Source organism: Mytilus galloprovincialis, chromosome 1, assembly GCF_965363235.1.
Source record: "Mytilus galloprovincialis chromosome 1, xbMytGall1.hap1.1, whole genome shotgun sequence".
Lineage (NCBI taxonomy): Eukaryota > Metazoa > Mollusca > Bivalvia > Mytilida > Mytilidae > Mytilus > Mytilus galloprovincialis.
The window spans coordinates 130,312,628-130,337,012 of record NC_134838.1 but is presented as its reverse complement, the minus strand read 5'-3'; the positions used below and the strand labels follow the sequence as shown (position 1 = coordinate 130,337,012).

Here is a 24,385-nt window from a genome sequence, read left to right as displayed (position 1 = left end):
TAATTGATTATCAAATATGTTTTGATTGCATATCGATCATTGAAATTAATTAGACAAACCGGTTTTGACAGGTAATAATTAATGTAATTAAGAGTTTTGGGACTTCATAATTAGACCGGAATTCGGAATACACAGGGTCCGGTTTACAAAGGATATTTTAACAAAGACTTTGAATGGAAAAATATTGGACTTTCATTTTCGGCTGGAATGGACAGGAAAATGGTTTATTCAGGTTTGACTGTATATCATTAACAATTTTTAATCTGTTAAAAGATCTGTGTTCAAAAGAACTCACCAATCCTAAATAGTTATTTTGTTTGTTTCAACTTCTCGGCCTATGTACATTTAAATGCATTGTCAGGATTATCGTGATAGATTTTGGATCTTTTAAAACAACTATGTACCAAAGAACTTACCGGTCCTAAACAGTAATCTTGTTTGTGACGGTCTTTTAATCTGAATAATTCAGCACCTGCAGAATCCCATCTGTCTGAAAAAAGATAAATGAAAAGTCTACTTTATACAATGCTTTATATGTGTAGGAATATGAGTGACTGTCATTGTCCATTCGTTTGATGTGTTTGAGCTTTTGATTTTGCCACTAGATTGGGGACTTTCCGTTTTGAATTTTTCTAGGATTTTGGTATTTTTGTTATTTTACCCTTTCATCAAATATAAAAATATACAGCTCAAAATGCAAAAAAAAGGTAAAAATCCTGATTCAAGAACAATAACTCTTACAAGTCATAGAATTGCATACCCTAAGAAAGATTGTGACAAAGTTTGAATTTATTTTGCAGTTTCAGAGGAGAAGAGTTTTATAAAAGTTAACAGAAATATGTTTGAAGAACTTTGACAGAAGAGAAACATCCACTGATAACAACAGCTCACATGAGCCCTTTGAGTTTTGTCCATTACCTGTATTTGCACATGAAAATTCTTAATCTACTTTGAAAACTAAAAAACTTTTATAGTTCTGGTTTACAATAACAAATAATTGTGTACATTATTTTTAAAACAGTTGATTTTAATAAGAAGGAATAGAAATTTGTCACATACTTCAAGAGATATTCATATATACCAAATAATAAACAGTAAGTTCAGAAAATTAGAACATAGGTGATAGATGAACAATATCATAAATTTTTGTTTCCATTTTGCACCTGTTTTTTTCCATAAGCTGGCTAAAGCAAGTGTTGGCATACAAATCTTCTGTGCACCAATAGTATCCAGTTCTTCATCAATGACCTTTATAAGTTTCTCAAGGACACGTTGACCCAGTGGTAGTAAATGGAAACCTCCAGGATGACAGTTCTGTATTATGTCATTGTAGATCATCAACTAAAATAAAACAATTGATTGATTGATTGTTGTTGTTTGCTTGATGTGGCAAATATTTCATGTAGATTCATGACTTGAACAATTTCTGAAACACCCTCAGATAAAATTGAGAATGGAAATGGGGAATATGTCAAAGAGACAAAAAACCCACCAAAAGAGCAGACAACAGACAAAGCATCTAAGGATCAATTCCAACTGCTACTTTTTTGTTCCAGTAAAGTACAGAACATAAATTGAGTTAAGTACAGAACATAAATACAGAGGAGTTCTAAATTATAATATATGAATAGCATCTTTATTTCAATGATGACAAAATATGAAAACAAAACTTTATAAATTGCATGTGTCCAAAGTGCTTTATTTTTATTATACTTCATTAGGAATGGTCAACGCCAAGTACTTGAAAGCCAATGATGTATAAGAATTAGTTGACGTTACGTCAATCTACAGAAAAAGAATCTGGCAATTTTATCTGCAAAAAGGCCTCTTAAAAATATTGACTGACTGGCTAGAAAAAAGAAGATGTGGTATGATTGTCAAACATAGGTCACTATACAGCCTTCAACAATGAGCAGAGCTCATACCACATAGTTGCCTATAAAAAGCCCCTAAATGACTATGTAAATCAATTCAAACGAGAAACTAACAGCCTAATTATGTACAAAAAATGAAAGAAAAACAAATATGCGCCTAGACTCCATGTTGAAGGCTGTGCCGTGACTTATACTGGTTACTTTTATAAATTGTGACTTGGATGGAGGGTTGTCTCATTGACACTCATACCACATTTTCCTATATCTATGTCCATGTAACACATAAACAAACAACAACCACTGGCTAATTAGTTTTTTTGTTGTGTTTCTTTATTGGGGTTGGGGTTGGGATGGGGGTAGGGCATTGACAGATGGAGGGTTTCTTTTAACTAAACAATCTGCACTTAAATGCAATTATACAACAAAACCTATTACCTTATGACTTTTGCAGTGTAACTGTGAATCTTGTGGTGGAATTTTCTGTAGATTCTGAAACAGCTGACTAACATATTTCCTGTGTCTGTACCTTCTTGGACTGTCTGTCAACAGAAACCATTGTCTTCCTTGTAATATGATACTTCTGAATAACATGGTGAGATCTACAAATATATACAAAACTTTGGTGTGTTGCTTTAGCAAATACAATTAAGACAAAGGGTAAGTAAGGGAAATAACTCAGTATAAAATCACTCAATAGTTGGAAGGAATTTCTCTGATGGTTAGAAAATGTTTGCAAGTTTCAAAATTTCACCATGAAACTATAAAATGATATGTACAGTGCAGTCCCTTGTGTCCATGCGGCGGGTGAAATTGCGCATTAGCTGATTTCATAAATTAAATCATTCTTGTTATTGTTTTAGTCTACCAAAGGGATTAAAAGGAGTAAAAGTTCAAAAGTTAATTAATAACTGCATTCCAGTGATTTACCATATTTGGCCAATTTCCATTAAAAAAAAAATTACATCATCAGACATGTCAGATAAAAATTGATTTATTTTTAAAAGTCAAATTATATCAAATTGAAATATTTATGCTCTGCATACATTTTGTACTTGGCAGTGTGTTTGGTTCAAATATACAACTTTCAAGTTTGATGCATTTCCGTCAAAAACTCTGGTTTTAGATAACATTATTCGTGCCTTTAGGGGCATTGTCACTTCCATTCAAATGCTGAGCATGTCATAATTTGTGGTTGAGAAACTATAATGTTATATTGCGCAAATTATTGGGCAAACTGAAATCTCATAATTAACAAATAGCAGTGCTGTCATTTGGGAATTGTAATTAAGTACTTATGAAACAAATATTATTTCTAGTTTATCCTAAACAATGAATGAATGATGATCACTAAGATGCTTGATGAACATTATTAATAATGCAGGGATACAGGCGCCCACCTCTATCTGGTAAATTACGTCATAAAGGCGTACATAATTGATGAGTTTTTGCCAGTGACAGATGAACTCGAAAGTGGTCTATTCAGCTATATATTTCATCATGTTCATAGTATAAAATCTTATGTAAAATAAAAGTTTTTTTGAAGGCATGCACGAAATCACAGGACATTGCAGGAACTCTCAGAACACAGTCAGGGATATAACTCTATAGGTTTATTACAGGAAAATAACGTACATTTGTTTTTGTGGACTCAAAATCAATTTTGAAATCACTTGTTTAAGTGCCACCCCTGACTGATGACGGTAGTCCAAATAATTATGATGTCTTGAAAGGCTATTATATTTTTTTTTATCTTTGATGCCTGCCTCAAAGCAAAAATTTTAAAAAGTCTTCCAAGACATCATTATTATTTTGACTATTACATGTATGAGGGAGGGTAGGAGGGGTACTGATCCCCCAATCATGGGCTTCAAAAAATGAAATCCCCAAAATCCTAGGCCTAAAAGCAAAAAATCCAGAGGTCCCAATTTCGAAAAAAATAAATTCCTTGATACTAAATTCCCAAGCTTAAAAAAAAACAATTCGGAGTCCCAATAAAGGTCCTATCCCCCCTCTATTATGATGGCCTGATGCATTGAGCTGTCAGATTAATGGTATGTGGGAATAATGGGATGTTGGACTAACAGTATGTTACCTTCTTCCCAAAGTCAAATGGACTTCTGACTTTAATGGGAGGTGTCCAAGAATATTGCCATACCTCAATCAACCCCTGGGTGTGACACGAATCCAGGTCCGTCCGCCCTGATTTCGGTTCGCCCTAGTTACTGTTCGCCCTAGTTCCGTTTCGCCCTGAGACCTGTTCGCCCTGGGTATGTTCGCCCTGATTTTTATTTTTTATTACAGTGTTTTGTTGTGTGTATTTAATTGAATATGTTGAAGTCAGTCTACAATTTCGCCGAATATTTACGATGTATTGTGTTGGCTACAGCTAGCTGCTACTAGGTTATAAGTTCTTGTAATTTCAGGACTACAAGATATTTTGACTTCAAGGTATTGAGAACTAAGTTAGTATATAATCTGTATGTAAATACGTTACTAGGAAATTAGTTTTTGTGAATTTCAGCACTACATTGTATTTTTAAATGTAAAACAACTGAAGACTAAACTATTTGTATGTGATTGCATATTTTGAAGTCTGTTTAAATTCACCGAATATTTATTTATGATGTATTACGTGTTGCTGCTTCTGGGAAATGAGTGTCTCGAAATTTCAGCACTGCATTGTATATTTAAATGTAAAACAACTGAGGACTAAACTATTTGTATGTCAAAACACACTGAGATCAAAGAAGCCAAGCTGCGAAAATAATTTCCCTTTCATGTCTAACAATTTGTACATCAGTGTTTTTACCCATCCAAGCTGACTATTTTATTTGAGAAAAATGTTATTTTCATTATTAATCCCTCAAAGACAATTCATATAACAATCAGTGATATCAAAGATTTCAAATTATACCTAATCAGCAATCAAAATTCAATCAACAGTAATTAAAAGTAATTATAAAATAAAGTGTATCAATGTAGCAGCCAACACGAATTTTATTTAATTAATATTCTGTATTCAGCTTTTAATAGATAAACATAAATTTTAATATAAATATGCATTTCTTTCATTAATGTAACATATACATATCATTAATGAGAATAGGGCGAACGAACTCAGGGCGAACGGAACACCAGGGCGAACAAACTCAGCGCGAACGAACCTAGGGCGAACATGTAATCAGGGCGAACAATCCCGATACCGTGTGACACACTGACAGTCTAGGAAAACATAATCACAATATGCAACATGAATTTGTACAAGAACAGATTGTTGTATTTTTGTATTTTTAAAACATCATTTTTAATCTTCAGTTTTGGTTGAGAATGTCTGTATCTAGTTTAACCTGATGAAATGTACCAACTATTCAAGAATTACGGTGCAAATGTAATATCAAAATCGTGTTTATTTTCCGCATGTGGTTACCTCAATGCTAAATTAAGTACTGTTGGGATCCGAATATGTTAACAGACATGAATTTGTTCCTTGTAAAAAGTGTATTAATATTCTGTTTAGTTCATGGTTAAAATATTGCAACCCTACAATATATTAATATTGTATTAGTTTACAAATAAATATTGACAAATCTGAACTAAGTTTCACTGTTTGAACTAGCTGCAGAAAATCTAGATCAATGCACGTTTCCCTCCCCGTTCCATGGAAGCTCTCAAAACATAAAACTGGTTGATCTTAAACAAGGACAACATAATGCAGATCAAAAGTTCACAGACATAGAAAATATAGCATGTGAATTTTCAGGAATATTTAGACTAAATAGACTAAAACTATCGAGACAAAAACGGGTAGGTTGAATTTGCATCTTAGACTAAGTGGTAACATGTCGTTTCGGCCATAGCCCTTTCGGCCTAAGTCTGTTCGGCCATGTTATAAAAGTCTTTTTGGCCATATACAATTGAGAATGGAAATGGGAGAATAACAACTGTAACCGGAGAGCACATATTTACTCTACAAATTCGTCACAGCCGGGATTCGAACCCCAGTCGTCTGTGTGACAGTCAGTGTGTTAAGAATCCAGGTCTGTTCGCGCCCATTCGCATTCGCACCCACTCATGTTCGCCCCCTTTCACTTTCGCACCCTACATTGTTCGCACCCAAAGTCTGTTCGCACCAAAGATGTTCGCGCCAAATTTTAATTGGTTTTGTGTTATAATAACTTTAATTTTGTAATCAAGTTTTGGCAAGTGTATTCTTATATTTGTTGTCATTGTCTCAAAATAAAGTGAGACAGCATTTTTTTTTGTGTTGGATAGTGTATTGTTAAAAAAAAATCCTTTCTAAATCAAGTCTGTCAACGTTTTACTTTGCGTTGAATAACTCTTAATTATATTTTGGTAAGTGTAACTTTGTTTCATTGACTTGTTACAAAATAAAGTGAGATTCTGACTACGTTTTTATGTGTATAAAATTGAATACTATTTTATCATGTTTTGGTTACAATAGTGTACTGCTACATTTTATTGTTTCAGACGAGTCAAAGGGACCAAGGTGTTAAAAACAATTATCTTTTGTGTTTTTCATTTAAAATAAAAGACTGGCTTTATATGTTCTACCTGTACAGAGGGGAAGCAACCACGCTACACAACATTTTATATGAACAGCAAGCTGAATATACATGTATCTGGGGTTTTAATTTTTCTTTTGTGTTTAATATGAGGTAGGCAATACCTGTGAATGGGGACGAAGGTTTTTTTATTTTTTTTTAATTCAAACATTTTAAAAAGAGAAAAGGAAATACTGTAACGCTTACGATTTTGGTTCTATTGTTAGGGATTTTAAGGTTTAAGTTGTGACGTTATTTAAGTTATAAAAATCTGATGTTGGCAAAAATTTAAAAAATGTTGAGTATCAGTTGTCCCCATACGTCAGACAAATTTTATCATGTTTATATGAGTGATTAACTCTTAAATGACAAATCATATATATTTTGTAGTTAAGCAGGCGTAATATTTCAGCTTTTGCACTCTTGTGATATAATTAATTAAAATGATCTGAAACATGTCAAAACGTTTTATTGAAAAGTCATTATTTATTCTTCAGTTTTGTCAAAAAGCCTGAGAGCGTCCTTCAAAGAGGAGAAAACCCAGTTAGTTATCAATTTTACAATTCAAAATTTTCTATTTTTACCTTTATTATTACCATGATAATGTACTTATATATATATATATATCATTTGTATATAATTATAAGTTTGTTGAATGATTCAAAATATCAACTATATGCACATGATGTACTTGTCTTGATTTTGCCGATGTATTATGGATTTACTTAAGGGGGGGGGCTTGCGGGTCTAAATGATTTTTTTAATTTAATATAGGATTTCGCTATATTTTTCTATAAAGGAACTTTATCTTATACTTAATGGAAAAATGAAATAAAAAATGGGGTCACCGTTCATTTACGCTCACAATCTGCCTTCAAAAGAAGCATACATTTTGGTCAATGTCCTTTTTTTCTGTTGATCTAATAGGAGAAATAACGGTAATATCAAAATAAAAAAAGAACTAAATTACAGAAATCGCTTAAATTTAACAATAATTTAGTTTGTGTACAGCTTATTCGTAAACAACAATAAAAAATATAGGTCACCGATGATTTAAAAAGATATTTCAATTTTAATGCCAAAAAATGGCATTTTTGCACCAAAGGGAGATAATTTGGAGCTTTTTCAATGATATCTACATTTTAAAAGTCACCTGGGGTCAACACGAATTAATTTTTTGGAATGATTTTTGTACCATATGATAAAGTAACAACTACTTAAGGTAATTAATAAAATTTGTAATGAAAAATAAATGTTTAATTTTTTTCTAAAAATCTTATACCCGCGAGCCTCCTTAATATGAATTTTTATATATATATATATATATAAGTAGTTTTTTTCCAATAAACACATTACATAAAAACAAAAGAAAACAGCTTGTTCCTTGTGTTATATTAAAGTAATTAATATTATCTTAAACAAGTTTGTGTGCTTTGATATCTTACTTTGTTATCTTACTTTGATATCTTACTTTGTTATCTTACTTTGTTATCTTACTTTGATATCTTACTTTGATATTTGTAGATAAATGGATTCTGCTGTATCATCAACAAATGGTAAAAGAAAACGTGAAGACGAAGATATAAAGGGAGATAATACCAATAAATGTGTTGTCAAGGAGGGATTTTCTTGGTGGACAGGTTTGATGTACGATATGCCGAAATCCATGACAAAACCACAACCTGTGGACAAAAATTCAAAAAGTTGATGTCTACTTAGTATTAGGACTTATGTGCTTAAAATTTTTAATTGTTTGTTTGATGTGTTGAATTGAATCTTTGTTTGAATTTTTTTTTCTCTGAGAATTTTTGTATCAAATCATTAAATGTTTTTTAAATCCTTCTGTCAATGCATATCTAACATTACGTGAAGCTAAAGAATCATCTTACTATATACACAAATAGGCACATATACACTTATCAGCATTTAAGTGATTGGTATACAATGGTATATATATATGACATGTAAACACAAAGACTTGTTAGTGTAACTGTTTGTTTATTAGATACTTTTGTCCTTAAAAAAAAAACTAAACTTATTAACTTAAAAATAAGGACCATTTGTAAGCAGTAAATAGAATTATTACAGTCAAAGTGATGGAAAATATTTACAAGGATCCTTTGCCAGAATGTTCATTTACCAGCTCAGGGAAAATTGTTCCAGTGCAACAAGAAAAGGACACACTAATAACTGTTGAAAATGTTGAATTGAATGATCCTTCAATTGACTTCCCTTGCAAGCCAGAGAAACCTTCAGACACTGATTGTTGTGGATCAGGCTGTATTCCATGTGTTTTTGATATCTATGAGCAAGAAATTAAAATATGGGAACGTGAATGTTCCAGACTAAGAAATAAAGCTGTACCTGGTGAGGATGACATGGTAAGAAATTTACTTACTCTGAATTAATAGTGTATATTGGAGAATGGGACCTCATCATAGGATTTATTGTGTCAAATATTATCTCTGTAATGTGGGCATGTTATGTGAGTTGATTGACCGATTTAAATTTAAAATTAGATAAGGAAACCAAAAATAAGTTTTTGATATGCATTTTTACTGATAGCCCTCAGAAGCAGTACCAGTAATTCATCTTTTGCCCTGTGTTTGTTATACATGTATATGTCAGTTTTGTAATACTTAACGCTTTATGTAGGGCCTTGTAAAACAGATTTTGTAAGAGTTCTTTAACTGCTTTGTCTATTATTTCCTATTTCATAATTAATTTTTAAGGCCCTTTATAGCTTGCTGTTAGGTGTGAGACAAAGCTCTGTGTTGAAGGCCTTGACCTAAAATGGTTTACTTTTATAAGTTGTTACTAGGATGGAGAATGGTCTCATTGCCAATCATACCACATCTTATCTATATAGAGTTTCATTTCAAGTCTGGTAATGCAAGGAATTGGAAAGTATAAAAAAAAGAAGATGTGGTATGATTGCCAATGACACAACTGTCCACAAGAGATTAAAATGACACAGCCATTAACAACTATAGGTCACCGTACAGCCTTCAACCATGAGCAAAGCCCATACAGCATAGTCAGCTATAAAAGGCCCTATGAGTGTTTGTTTGTTCTTGGTACTGTTGTACTTAAGTTGTATGGTAACTTTTTCATCATCCCTACTTCAATTATTTGGTAACATTGAATCAACAGAAAAGGAAGGTATGATTCCCAATATGATAACTATTCACATGTATATATATGTAATTAAATGACAGTTTATAATTTCAGTATAAAGAAAAGTCAATGTTATCAGAGTTGGAATACAGAAAGTTTACAATATCTCAGGTTTGGCCCGAGACAGGAGATACAATCAGATACAGATTCAAGCTTCCATTTGACAGAGATCTGGGTTTACAGATTGGGCAGCACATAATAGTCAGGTTGTGCTTCTTTTTTAGATTTAAATTTCAACCATAACTTAATAATGCTCTATCAATTTTTTCAAATTCTGTAATTTTTGTATTGATCTCCAGCTTTTTCAGCAGTCATGGCATTGTGACATCATAAACTACTATAAAAAAAATGACATTTAACCATTAAAAATTGTGAAGTCAAAAGACAAGGTCACATATAGGTTATGATAATATGCATTATGCAATACTAGCTTACAGAAATTTACCGGCATACCGAATATTTTATTTCAATGTCAAAACATAAAGATTCGGGAAACACATATAAGACAGACATGAACCAAAGACAACCATTGAACTACATACTGCCGACTTGAAACAGGCACACAAGCATTAGCCTTTCAAAAAGGGCTAAAGTTGACTCTTAGCTGATGAAAATGGAAAGCGCTCTCGCTTTGTAGATTAATTCATTTACTAGAATAGCCACGTGCATCAATCAACAAATTTTACCACACACCTGAGGTCACACATTATGAATTAGTATATATATCATTAAACGTTGTTGTTTACTCCAGAAGATTCAACTATTTATAGATAAAAGTTACCTGTGTAAAATATAATTGCTAATATAGAGAGAACAAATCCGATACTCTACGGGACTGAAGGACATTTACTAGGTTTGGATTGTCCTAACCAATCAATAAACTTTGATTATTCACGTCTCGTAATATCTTACAATCAGCTAGCAAGAAAAATTCACGCACTAACTGTCCATCGTTCAATTCTTACATATATCTGAGAGTACTAGCAGTTATTGACAGCTAATTCGTAGTCACGAACAACTATTTTTTTTATTATCTTAGTTATATCTTAAAACATGCATTCATTTTATATTTATACAGTATTATGAGGGGGGATAGGAGGGGTCCTGATCCCAAATTCCCAGACTTAAAAAAACAAAATCCAGAGGTCCAGAATTTAAATAAAGTAAATCCTGACGTCCCAAAATCTGAAAAAAAGGATTCCCGGATCACGAAAGGGTCAATTTTGAAATCCCGAGCTTAAAAAGACCCGATCCTGGAGTCCTGATAAAGGTCCTATCCCCCCTCTATTATAAGCAAAAAAAAAATGACATTCTTTTCATTCTGATATCTAATCTGGACTAAGTGCACACATTGGTAATTAACTAAATACGTTTTATTTCAGGGGAAGAAGTTTAAATGAAACAATTACAAGACAGTACACACCAATAACTGACATTACAACATCTGGTTACTATGATCTTCTAATAAAAGTATGTATCAATTTTCTTGTATGATGATAGAATGAAAGAATGCTGAAAAAATGTCTCAGCCTCTTACATACATTTGTATGATTCAGGGTATCCAGACTTAATATTTTGCTTATTGTCTATGACCTATGGCATTCAGACTAGTGTCACCATTGTAGCAGGGCTATTTAACTTTAGGTCAGTAATATTAACCTGACACCTTTAGCTGGTCTGATTCAGAAATCACAATAAAATAGTAATATTTGACTTGCAACCTATTTATTAGGGCATTCAAACTCTACTTCTGTAAACTATGGCCTTTCACCTCCAGTAATATTGGGGTCTTGTAGTAGGGTGTTTAGACTTGATTGCACCACGGGTAAATTATGACGTTGTAATTGGTTTTATACTGTCATGTAATTCCCCCTATGAACCTGTAGGGTTTTAGAAATTTCATATGGGGTTCATGATGTCACATCTATTGTTGATATTGACGTCATCTTTCGATGTTGTTGTATTATTATTTATTGTTCTACAAAAAACAGCAGAAAAAGTCCCATGTGCAATAAATTTGTTATACTGTTCACTACTGAACCCCCCTGTACCATAGAGGATGAGTAAAATCACTAGATTTGGGTTTGGCCTTACCCCCGTTGCTCTATAAATCTGTATGGGGTCAATAGTTTTATATAACTTATAATGACATGTCATGTTTGTTATATATATGCGTCTTTATTTACAGAAATTTCAAGATAATGAAAGAGAAATTCTGCACTTCCACAAGATTTAATCAATTTAACTAATGTCAATTGTTCTTTCTTATACGGTCTTCTTTTCTATTGAGAAGCATGAAAGTACACTGTATGCATGTTTTTAATTTAAAATCTTATTATGATCTTATTGTCGAGCCTTCGACTTTTGTTGAAAAAGCGAGACTAAGCGATCCTACATTCCGGCGGCGGCGGCGTCGTCCACAAATATTCACTCTGTGGTTAAAGTTTTTGAAATTTTAATAACTTTCTTAAACTGTACTGGATTATTACCAAACATGGACAGAAGCTTGTTTGTGATCATAAGATAGTATGCAGAAGTAAATTTTGTAAAAATAAAATTCCATTTTTTCCGTATTTTACTGATAAATGGACTTAGTTTTTCTGACTGAAACATTATATTCACTCTGTGGTTAAAGTTTTTTAAATTTTAATAACTTTCTTAAACTGTACTGGATTACTACCAAACATGGACAGAAGCTTATTTATGATTATAAGATAGTATGCAGAAGTAATTTTTGTTAAAATAAAATTCCATTTTTTCTGTATTTTACTTTTAAATGGACTTAGATTAATTTTCTGCCAGGAAACAACACATTCACTCTGTGGTTAAATTTTCAAAAAATTAATAACTTTCTGATACTATTTTTAATTTGTACCAAACTTCGACAGAAGCTTGTTTATGACCAAAAGCTAGTATCTAGAAGGAAATTTTGGTTAATAATTTGTGCCTGTGTATCTGTATTTTACTTATAAATGGACTTAATTTTTTCTTCTAGTTAACATTACATACCATTTGCAGTTAAATTTTTTAAAACATTTATTAGATTCACAAACTATCCTGGATTTTTACAAAACTTGGACAGAAGCTCCTTACAATCAAAAGATAGTATGAAGAGGAATATTTTTATTGATTTTTTTCCTCATTTTTGTTGAGCCTGCAATTTTCAGCAAAAGTAGGCGAGACACTGGGTTCCGCGGAACCCTTACAAATTTTATGTTTAATGCCTTTAAAACCTGACTTATAGATTAGGGTAAATATGTTAAATTAATTTAACAAATTAATATTTTCAACCATGGTTATAATGAAGCGTTTTTGGCATTTTGGAATTCAATTCATCAAGCTCACAAAATCTTGTATGACAAATCAGAAGTATGTTAAAGCTTTTTCGTTAACCAATTGTCTCAAATTTGTTTGACCTGTGGAAACTAGCAGTAGATCTGGTGAATTGTTGAAAGTATTTGGCAGATTTGTATAATTTGGAATTCTAAATCTTTCAGATTTACAGAGATGGAAAGATGTCAAAGATAATCAGGGACTGGAAAGTTGGAGATGAGGTAGAAATTAGAGGACCTTTTGGATCACTGGATTATTTCCCTGGAAAAGTAAATACACTTTATCAATTCTGGTTGTTTTTAATCCCCTACCGACCAAGTTGAAGAAGACTTTAGGTTAGCATTCTGTCCGTCCATCTCTCTGCTGTCTGTCTGTTAATCCATCCAGCAAATCAATTTCCACACTTGTTTTCTTCATTCAGATTTTGATTTGATATTTTGTATATTGTTTTATCATGACAAGTTACAGATCAAGTTTAAATTTTGTGTTCAGGTCTGATGATTTTGTGCAGAGTTATAATCCTTGGACTTAGAGTTCACTCAAATAATCAGTTTTCCACACATTTTTTCGTTATGCTTAAAGATATAGATTTGAAAATTTGATATATTTTATATTTCAGTACAGATGTTTACTGATGCTAGCTGTAGGTACAGGCATTGCTCCAATGTCTCAGGTTATACAAGGTATACTGAACAACGAAGAAGATGAGACGTTTATACACCTTCTCTATGGCTGTCACACTTATAAAGATATACTGATGAAGACAGAATTAGATGAGTGGAAAGGCTACTGGAATTTCTCTGTTACATATGCTTTAAGTCGGGTTAGTATTAATTCTGTCAGATAAAATTATCTTTGAAGAGTTTTTGTAGACAAAAGGCCTGATGTAACATATTGTTAAGGTTCCACGGAACCCGATGTCTTGCCTACTTTTACTGAAAGTCACATTCTCAACAAAAACAAGCAAAAAGATAAATAAATATATTCTAATCTTTTGATTGTAAAAAGCTACTGTCCAAGTTTGATAAAAATCCAAGATAGTTTATGAATCTAATAAATGTTTTAAAAACTTTAACTGCAGACTGTATGTAATGATAACTGGAAGAAAAACTAAGTCAGTTTATAAGTAAAATACTGATAAACAGATACAAAATTTCAACAAAATTTGCCTCTAGATATTGTTGACGCATGTGCAGGAATGGAAGGCGGAAAATTTTGAAGCTCCAATTTGGTTAAAGATTTCCATGATATTGTCGAGCTGTAACACAAAATAACACTTATATTTGTGTTTAAATGGTGTTTTATCCTTTTATTAACAAGATTTGTATATTTTTTACCCACCACCAAGCATGTTTTTGCAAAAAACTCTTAGACATCATTCCGTCTCGTTTTGGTCAGTGCTTGGCCATGTTGATTTTATCTTCCAAGATACTGTAAATATTACTTGTGAGCCTGACACTGATAGCTTTCCTTACAGCAAATGGTAGAACTTTTTGTATATATGCACTGCACCATTTTTTTACCTTTTACAGTACATTTTAATTGAAAGTGTTGTGTATTTTTTAACACTTCCGTTTTGTCCATATTTTTAGGTTTTAATATATAACCCATTTTGTTATTTTAATTTATAATTTACATCCACTGTGCCTTTCAGGAACAGGAGAAGAATTATCAATATGGAGATAAAGTTTGTGAGAGAAGAATTGATGAGAATTTGATACAACAGGAAATCAGTGGTAAAACTATGGATAAGTTCATGATTCTAACTTGTGGAACTAGGTCATTTGATGAGGATATAATAAAATGCTGTGATAATCTAGGATTTAATCAAAAACAGATATTTAAATTCTAAATAATACTCTCACCTTATATAACTGTACACTGGTTTCATATGTTTACGCAGAATTTAGATTCTCAAGAGAGACGACTCCATACTTCTAATTGAAATGTGATTTATAACTTTTCGGAGGAAATATCTTATGAACTAGACCATTGACAAGTCTTTAATTACTTCTTTCCAACACCTTTAGGTCAACCAGTGTGTAATTTCATAAAACAGTAAATTAGATTCTTCATGTTGATATCATTTGTAGGAGAAAAACAAATGGAAAGATTAATTTTAAACATGTTTTGACGATACACATTTGTTTATCAGAACAAAGAATCAGTCTTTGTTTTTGCTTTGATTACATTTTCTATATAGTATTTATGTAAAAAAATAATATTGAGTTTGCAAACTTCTGTCTGTTATCCTTTGCTTTGCTTATAATGAAACACCTCCCAGTTTTTGGTGCAGTTCGTTTTGCTTAGATTTTAGTTTTCTATGTTGTTTTTATTATTTGTCTGTTTTTATCTATTTTTAGCCATGCATTGTCATTATAATTTTTATCTATGAGTATGACTGTCCCTCTGGTATCTTTAGTCCCTCTTCTATTAATTACTATGAATCAGAAAATAAATACAGCCAAGATTATGTAGAGTTATCTCCCCTATTCCATAAGACTATATTTATGGAATTTCTAATACATGTACTAGAAATTAGAAAAAAATGTTACTTGAAGCTGCAAGAATTGTAACAGGGCTACAAATATTTAAAAATAAAAATAAAATTAACGGAAAAAAATGGATCTCTTCAGGACTATGGCAGAAAAAGAAAACTGCAAATGTTTTATAAAGCATGTAGCTGAAACGTCCCTAATTATCTTTGTAATTCCACCATAGATACAAAGAGCGAACAACAACATATCATTTAAGAAATGGTGACAATACTATGTTACCTATTTGTAGACTTTTGAAAATTATTGACTCATTCATTTCTTTAACTATTAGGCATTGGAATAGATAAAGACATATCTGTACAAAAAACAGACATGTTTTCAAAATTTAAATATAGATTTAAAAAGAGTTCTGGATAAGTTGATAAAATGGTACTGTCTTTGCCTTTGATACACTCCACACAAACACACAGAGAGAGTGACACAAACACACAAACACACACTATTTCTATATTGTTTGTTTATATGTCTTTTAAATTACTAATGTCTGATTGGAATTATGTAATAATTAATTTCGTATTTGTATGTTGTGATTGATTTTGTATCTTAGGAGAAGACAATCTTAGTTGGACTTACTTGTTTCTATTGAATCCTTTTCATGATATTTTGCAAATAAAATATGTTTAAATTTAATAATAATTTATTTTTGAATGTAACTCGTCTTCTGATTGGCAGATGTTGTTTTGTTTATCAGCTCATAGGCATAATTTTGTCATGTGGCTGTGACGTCATCAACATTTTTCATGGTTTACTCCGTTTAAAAAGGAATTTAGAATTAAATTATAAGAAACGACTGTAATATTTTTCCTTTCTATTTGAAATAACACAAATACAAATAAGTCAACATGACCAAAATGGTCAGTTGACCCTTTTAGGAGTTATTGCCCTATATAGTAAATTTTTAACCATTTTTCGTAAATCTTAGTAATCTTTTACAAAAATCTTTTACAGAAACCACTGGGCCAAATTAATCCAAACTTGGCCACAATCTTCTTTGTGGTAAATTGTTTTAAAAATGTGTCAGATGACCCTGCCATCCAATCAAGATGGCCACCACATCTATAAATAGAACATAGGGGTAAAATGTTCCAATGGGCCAAGTTTATTACAGATGGAGATAATTGTAAGCAGCAAGAATGTTCAGTAAAGTAAGATGTACAAAAACATCACCATCACCAAAACACAATTTTGTCATGAATCCATCTGATGCCTTTGTTTAATATTCACATAGACCAACGTGAGCGACACAGGCTCTTTAGAGCCTCTAGTTTTTGTTTGAATTTTTTGTCTGAAAGAAATGAACTACTAAATAAAAGTGTTCTTGGGCCAACTTTTTCTCAATGAGGCCTTTGCTTCACAAGAGAAATCATAAACTCACAACATCTGGTCAGAGTCTAAAATACTTTATTTGAAATTAATACATGTTTTTTTTGTATCTTACTGAATAAAAAAAGTAAGTTGCATTCATATTTTATATAATATTTGATTTATCTATCTGCCACCTGTGGGGATATCAAATCACTGTAGAGTCAGATTTCCTTAGTCCTGGTGGGAAAATCATTGTAAACACAATAATATCTGGTTTGAATTCAAAACTATCGTTTATTTGTATTTAAATCCAAATGATCATTAATTTGTATTTGAATTCAAAAGGATCGTTAATTTGTATTTAAATTCCAAATGATTGTAAATTTGTATTTAATTTCAAAATGATTATTAATTTGTATGTAACTGAAACTGAGTAAAGACATCTAATTGACAGGTATTCACTCTATACTTTGAATTGCAGTAGAGGTGCACAGTACGATAGTACTATTATAAATGACAGAATTAATTAGTTTTCTCTTTCACCTGGTTGATCTGTTTATAATATTGTCTATAGACATTGTAAAACTTATTTATAGAATGTCAGGGACAAGTAATAATTCTAGCTTCATTGAAATGATATTGTAATCATCAGCTATCAATGGTAACCTGAGCATTCTTCAATAAAACCATTTAATAATTAAATAGGAATTTATTAACCAACATTTAGGTTTTATTTACATCAATTGGATGCTTGTTTGTTTTCTCAACTTGATGTCCTCTTAATATGGGAAAAAAACTTTGTCAAAATAAGTTAATTGTGAGTTTGACTTTTAATTTAACTGCTGACCTTGAAAATCTGTAAGAGTCATATAGATATAGATATAGGAAGATGTGGTGTGAGTGCCAATGAGACAACTCTCCATCCAAATAACAATTTAAAAAGTAAACCATTATAGGTTAAAGTACGGCCTTCAACACAGAGCCTTGGCTCACACCTAACAGCAAGCTATAAAGGGCCCCAAAATTACTAGTGTAAAACCATTCAAACGGGAAAACCAACGGTCTAATCTATATAAACAAAACGAGAAACGAGATATGTTGTTATACAGTTTAGTTGGGTGCCACATTAATATGTTTTTATGCAGATCCTTGATCTCAGTTTTAACACTAATCCTTGACCATAGTTTTAACACTAATCCTTGACCATAGTTTTAACACTAATCCTTGACCATAGTTTTAACACTAACCCTTGACCATAGTTTTAACACTAAACCCTTGACCTTAGAAGTCCATAGAAGTCATTTTACTCTCATTGATGGCTTCTTAGACATGTAAGAGGGGTTAATGCCCTTTGATGACAATTTTCTACTCATTTTTAGGTTTTTTGTCTATTATCTTGAACTGTATGGTAAAAAGGTAGATATATTTAAGTGGCAAAAATTATCAGCAGTACAGATTAAGAATAAGAATTTTATTAGTCTAAAATCCAAACAATAGGATTGTTACTAAAATACACAACAAAAACAAACAAACAGACAGGCATATTAATTACAAAACGATAGACATTAAACACTACAAACATGTAGCATTGAAAGAAAAACAAAAACATAGATTAATAGTATTAATTATAATACTATTTTTGACAGCATACCTCCTCTTTAAAATTATCAATACACAAGATGTACAAAAAATGTCCTATGATTTCTTACAGAAGAAATTACCCCATAAATGATTATTAGTCACATGCTGACAAAGTCGAAGGGGACTTTAGGTTTGCACTCATGATCTGTCCAACAGTCCACACTTTTTTTCTTCATGCTTGAAGATATTGATTTGATATTTGGTGTATTGTTATATCATGACAAGTTACAAACCAAAGTTTGTTCTGGTCTGATGATTTTGTTCAGAGTTATGGTCCTTTGAATTAGAAAATCTACTAAAATAATTGCTTGACACAGTTTTTTGTCATTCTTGAATATATTGATTATATAATTTGTATGTAGTTTTATCATGACAAGTTACATTTTACAGTCCAAGTTTAAATTTTGTTCCAGTCTGATGATTTTGTGCAGAGTTATGTACAATGTAGTATTTTTGCCTTTTATCTAAAAAACTAAATAGCCTTGATTTGCCTCAGCACAAAAAGTGCTTATCATTCATAGTTAGGTTAATCTTTCTATTTAAAGTACTGTGGATTCATTATTATTAGTTGGATACCAATTTTTGTGGATTTTGTGGGTACAGATGTAAATGTAAATGTTCAATGAAATACAACTTATAATAGGCTTTGTTTGCAGAGGTTGGCCAACCATGAAATCAAATATCCATGAAAATGCAAGTTTTCCTCAATCCACAAAAATTGATACACATGAAAATAAATGAATCCACAGTATCATATTTAGAATGCAACATTTAAATTATAAAAAAAAACATTTGTGGAATTTGCCTTTTATAACATGCTGTTAACAGGCAGGCTCTTTTGAGACACAAGTTTTAGGTTTATCAGATATGGGTGATCTCCCCTTAATGTTACATGCTGTTGACAGAGGAATACTGCTTGCCTGGTCTGTTGAGGCACACGTTTTAAGTTTATCAGAGATGGGTTATCTCCCCTTATTTTTACATACTGTTGACAGGTGAATACTGCCTGGTCTCAGTCTGTTGAGACACAAGTTTAAGGTTTATCAGAGATGGGTTAGCTCCCCTTATTGTTACATGCTGTTGACAGATGGATACTGCATGCTCTTTTGAGGCACAAGATTTAGGTTTATCAGAGATAGGGTATCTCCCCTTATTGTTACATGCTGTTGACAGATGAATACTGCATGCTCTTTTGAGGCACAAGTTTTAGGTTTAACAGAGATGGGTTATCTCCCCTCATTGTTACATGCTGACATCAGCCTGTAGACAGATGAATACTGCATGCTCTTTTGAGGCACCAGTTTTAGGTTTATCAGAGATGGTCTAGCTCCCCTCATTGTTACATGCTGTTGACAGATGAATACTACCTGGTCTGTTGAGGCACAAGTTTCAGGTTTATTAGGGATGCATTATATCCCCTCATTTTTACATGCTGTTGACAGATGAATGCTGCAGGTTCTGTTGAGGCACAAGTTTTAGGAATATCAGAGATGGGTTATCTCCCCTCATTGTTACATGCTGACATTAGCCTGTAGACAGATGAATACTGCAGGCTCTTTTGAGGCACAAGTTTTAGGTTTATCAGAGATGGGTTAGCTCCCCTCATTGTTACATGCTGTTGACAGATGAATACTGCAGGCTTTGTTGTGGCACTAGTTTAAAGTATATCAGAGATGGGTATGATTGCCACCAAGGATATGTGTTATGATTGTCTATGAAGCAACTGGCCACAAAGGATATGTGGTATGATTTGCTATGGAGCAACTGTTGAAAGTGAAGCAACTGTCCACCAGGGATATGTGGTACATTGCCATTGAGGTAACTGTCCTCCTGGTATATGTGGTATGATTGGCAGGGAAGCAACTGTCCACCAGGGATATGTGGTAAGATTGCCAATGAGGCAACTTAGAAAACACACCATTAAGAGGCAGTACTCAAAGTCACAAATAACCCAAAGATTTCTTCAAAAAAAATTCGTTTCATTCTTGTTAAAAGTTTAGAAATAAATCGTATATTACAAGTTCTTTGAAAGCACAACTAGTTATGATAATGTGTTTATACTATTCACCAAGACTAAAGAAAAGCATAATTGAATGTATAAAAAAATACCTGGAAAAAATATAGAATTTCATGGGAAAGAAGTGACAACAACAGACATTAAACAGTTTCTATCTCTGCTTGGGTCTTAAATATCTCCAAAAAGTTAAATGAATGGTTCAGAGGTTAGATATTACTGAATATAAAACGACCCTAATACATGACATTTTATATCTCATATGAAGTAAATAAACATCTTATATTTCACATCAATCATGTTTTTCTTGCAAGAACAAATGAAATGCATATTATTTTATTTTCTGTACTCACAATCTGAAATAAACCAGAATGAATAAGTATTTTCTTTCACATACCATACAAAAAAAGGATTATCATAAAAAAAAAGGTCACATATTTACATGCTATTTAATTTTACAAAGTGAGGAAGGTTTAAATTACTAATATCTGTTTCTATAGCACACTCAAATTCAGATCAAGAACGAAATTTGAATATCTAAACAAGGAAAAATGCTTTCTATTAACAAGAAATCCACAGAATAAAGCAGTCTTTATTTCAGTTGATGTAAATAAACTACTTAATTGCATACAAAACATCAAAGCTGTGGTTTAATTCTCAGAATTTGAAAATATTGTTAGTACCATTTACTGGGATGTCTTTTAAATACTGTAAATTCAGAAATTATTACGATGTTTTTATTATTGCGAAATTGTGACAGGGTTATAATTGCAATATTTTAAAATAGCATTTGAAATTTTTTATATTAACTAAAAATGATTTTTCTCAAAATCGCAAAAAATAAATCACATTTTTGTCTAAAATGATAAAATTCAATAATAAATGCAAGCAATAATTTCTTAATTTACAGAACTGTAAAATTACGTTTATTTTGGAATGCTTCATTCAGTATAAATTGTTATTTTTTTTCAGTCAAACAATTGTTAAGTGCTGATGATGTGATATTTTACATTTAACTATTGGTTTATTTATGACTTATTAGTCTTATTGTTAATTGATGTGTTTTACAAGGAAATCTTTTGGTTAAATGTGTCTTTGGGTTGCTGTCTTATTGATGTGTTTTACCGGTACAAGGAGATCTGTTGGTTATATGTGTCTTTGGGTTGCTGTCTTACTGATGTGTTTTACTGGTACAAGGTAATCTGTTGGTTATATGTGTCTTTGGGTTGCTGTCTTACTGATGTGTTTTACCGGTACAAGGAGATCTGTTGGTTATATGTGTCTTTGGGTTGCTGTCTTACTGATGTGTTTTACCGGTACAAGGAGATCTGTTGGTTATATGTGTCTTTGGGTTGCTGTCTTACTGATGTGTTTTACCGGTACAAGGAGATCTGTTGGTTATATGTGTCTTTGGGTTGCTGTCTTACTGATGTGTTTTACCGGTACAAGGAGATCTGTTGGTTATATGTGAATTTGCATTGCTGTCTTATTGATGTTATTTCCATGGAGATCTCTTGGTTAAATGTGGTTTTTGGGTTGCTGTCTCAATGATTTTATTTGCAAGGATATCTTTTGGTTATTTGTGACTTAGGTTGGAGTCTCTCATTTGAGATCTTTTTAGTTAGACTTTGGGTTGCTGTCTTATTGCTGTACATGTTTTCCCAAGGAAACCCTTTGGTCATTTGTGTCTTTGCTGTCTTATTGATGTAAAACTGAGAATGGAAATGGGGAATGTATCAAAGAGACAACAACCCGACCATAGAAAAAACAACAGCAGAAGGTCACCAACAGGTCTTCAATGTAACGAGAAATTCCCGCACCCGGAGGCGTTTATCCAAGGAGATTTTTTTTATATCTGTGACTTTTGGCACCAGTCTCTCATTAGTGTCTTTTCCAAGGAAATCTGTTAGTAAAATATGACTTTGGGCTGCTGTCTCATTGATGTGTTTTCCAAGGAGATCTTTTGTCATAAATTGAATAAGGCTTTATGCACAAGTCATGTCTTCTTTGACTATCAATGACGTTAAAATACTAAATCCCTGGGATGTGTTTTAGTTGATTTTAGTCTCTGATGCATGGTTTTTTATTATTAATTGGTTTTGACTTTTAACTAGCTGTCAGTAACTGCGAGTACTCTCAAATCGTATTTTCTTGTTAATTTGACCTGTTGATACTGTTTATAATGCTTTCTTGTTATTTTTTATTTATATGGATCTTGTCTGTACACCAGCTTTGATTATTTGTAATATCTTCAATTTTTCACTTATTCTTACTACATTTGTATAAACTTCAAGATTATAATTATTTTTTTTAAAACCGTTTTTTTTCTAAAGTGAATATTGATTGGTTAAATATTTCTCAGTGATGTCCTGCCATGGCTTTGTTTGAATTTGTTTGTTAGCTTTTTAGTCATGAATGTTTGTCTCTAATATTTAATTAACTGTGCAGTTGTATTCAGATATCACAGATCAAATTTATTCGTTCATTGTGTAATCATACGTTTTTTGGATTGAGTTAAGTCTGCCAATTGATATTTAATCGTTTGTTTTTCTATGTTGTGATGTTATGCTATTGTTTCAAAAAAAGGGAGAAGGTTTGGATCCATTAAAACATTTAATCCTGCTGCAAATGTTTGCACCTGTCCTAAGTCCGGAATCTGATGTACAGTAGTTGTCGTTTGTTTATGTAATATATACGTGTTTCTCGTTTCTCGTTTTGTTTATATAGATTAGACCGTTGGTTTTCCCGTTTGAATGGTTTTACACTAGTAATTTTGGGGCCCTTTATAGCTTGTTGTTCGGTGTGAGCCAAGGCTCCGTTTTGAAGGCTGTACTTTAACCTATAATGGTTTACTTTTTAATTTGTTATTTGGATGAAGAGTTGTCTCATTGGCACTCACACCACATCTTCCTATATCTATTTATTGTAGAAAATAAAGTGACTAAGACCTCATTGTGAGAAATAGAGTTTTAGGCTTTATTGTAGAAAATATAGTGACTAAGACCTCATTGTGAGAAATAGAGTTTCAAAGTAGGCTTTATTGTAGAAAAAAAAGTGACTAAGACTTCATTGTGAGAAATAGAGTTTTAGGCTTTATTGTAGAAAATAAAGTGACTAAGACCTCATTGTGAGAAATAGAGTTTTAGGCTTTATTGTAGGAAATATAGTGAGTAAGACCTCATGTGAGAAATAGAGTTTTAGGCTTTATTGTAGGAAATATGTATACATCATACTTCACCTCATTATTGGAAATAAACTGAGTGGCTAAACTTCATTCAGAAACATATGATAAAAGGGACCTTGCTATATAAACAGAATGAGCAGACTTTGTAAGAGGGTATATGTACCAGACCTTGCTATATAAACAGAATGAGCAGACCTTGTAGGAGGTATATGGACCAGACCTTGTAAGAAATATAGAGTGTTATAGGAATCGAAAGATGAAGACCTATGAAGGACTATAACCAATCATTTATAGACACTCAGGATAGAAATATTTGGTATATGGACCAGCAAATAAATATGGGTGAATTGAAAATAATTATAAGAACATTATTAAGGATTTTTACCAAAGCTGCTCTTAATATTATGGGACTTTCAAACACAATCCTTATTTCTCCCAAATTGCAATTATAAAGTATAAAAAAGGAAGAAAATTTCAAATTTAAGTGCTGACAGTTTGAAAAATTACCACTGAATTTATGATAAACTAAAACAAAGTTAACTGAACTCATTTTATGGTAGCAGACTGTGGAGAAAGATTTCTTAGTATTAGTTTAAGTTTAACTGAAATGAGATGCATGAACTCTAATTTTTGTCACATCATTGATTTTAATCAGGCTATAAAAATGCATTAACTATTTATAAAATGATAGCTTACAGGGGGTCATGTTACACTTTATTTTCATATCTTGTATTGAA

At 31.9% G+C, this 24,385-nt stretch overlaps 2 protein-coding genes across 7 annotated transcripts in view; one reads left to right on the top strand and one right to left on the bottom strand.

The window, feature by feature from the left end:
• The window catches only part of LOC143059630 (putative proline--tRNA ligase, mitochondrial), a 36,120-nt gene extending 30,693 nt beyond the window's left edge, over nucleotides 1–5,427 (bottom strand). Inside the window, exons 1-4 of one of the 6 annotated variants that reach the window (XM_076233179.1) lie at nucleotides 5,302–5,427; nucleotides 2,310–2,473; nucleotides 1,164–1,341; nucleotides 417–490 (exon numbers count right to left, since the gene is read on the bottom strand). In XM_076233179.1, the coding sequence (XP_076089294.1) occupies nucleotides 417–490; nucleotides 1,164–1,341; nucleotides 2,310–2,465 (408 nt within the window). In that variant the 5' untranslated portion in view covers nucleotides 2,466–2,473; nucleotides 5,302–5,427. Of the gene's footprint in view, nucleotides 1–416; nucleotides 491–1,163; nucleotides 1,342–2,309; nucleotides 2,474–3,966; nucleotides 4,055–5,221 lie in introns of those variants that run through there. The other 5 variants (XM_076233146.1, XM_076233163.1, XM_076233170.1 and 2 more) reach the window with 5 other exon arrangements.
• Nucleotides 5,428–5,512: 85 nt separating this feature from the next.
• Nucleotides 5,513–15,183, top strand: LOC143059661 (NADH-cytochrome b5 reductase-like). Its single transcript, XM_076233200.1, has 7 exons — nucleotides 5,513–5,678; nucleotides 7,961–8,817; nucleotides 9,668–9,819; nucleotides 10,996–11,083; nucleotides 13,111–13,215; nucleotides 13,566–13,769; nucleotides 14,601–15,183. Exons 2-7 carry the CDS (start codon nucleotides 8,533–8,535, stop codon nucleotides 14,796–14,798), a joined length of 1,032 nt encoding a protein of 343 aa, XP_076089315.1. The 5' UTR covers nucleotides 5,513–5,678; nucleotides 7,961–8,532; the 3' UTR covers nucleotides 14,799–15,183.
• Nucleotides 15,184–24,385: the final 9,202 nt, after the last annotated feature.

Excerpts from the sequence above, each read along its gene's own strand:
- LOC143059661 (XM_076233200.1), top strand. The coding sequence starts at position 8,533 with ATGGAAAATATTTACAAGGATCCTTTGCCAGAATGTTCATTTACCAGC. Across the intron at positions 11,084-13,110 it reads ACTATGATCTTCTAATAAAA|ATTTACAGAGATGGAAAGAT; the intron begins GTATGTATCAAT and ends TAAATCTTTCAG. Across the intron at positions 13,216-13,565 it reads TGGATTATTTCCCTGGAAAA|TACAGATGTTTACTGATGCT; the intron begins GTAAATACACTT and ends TTTATATTTCAG.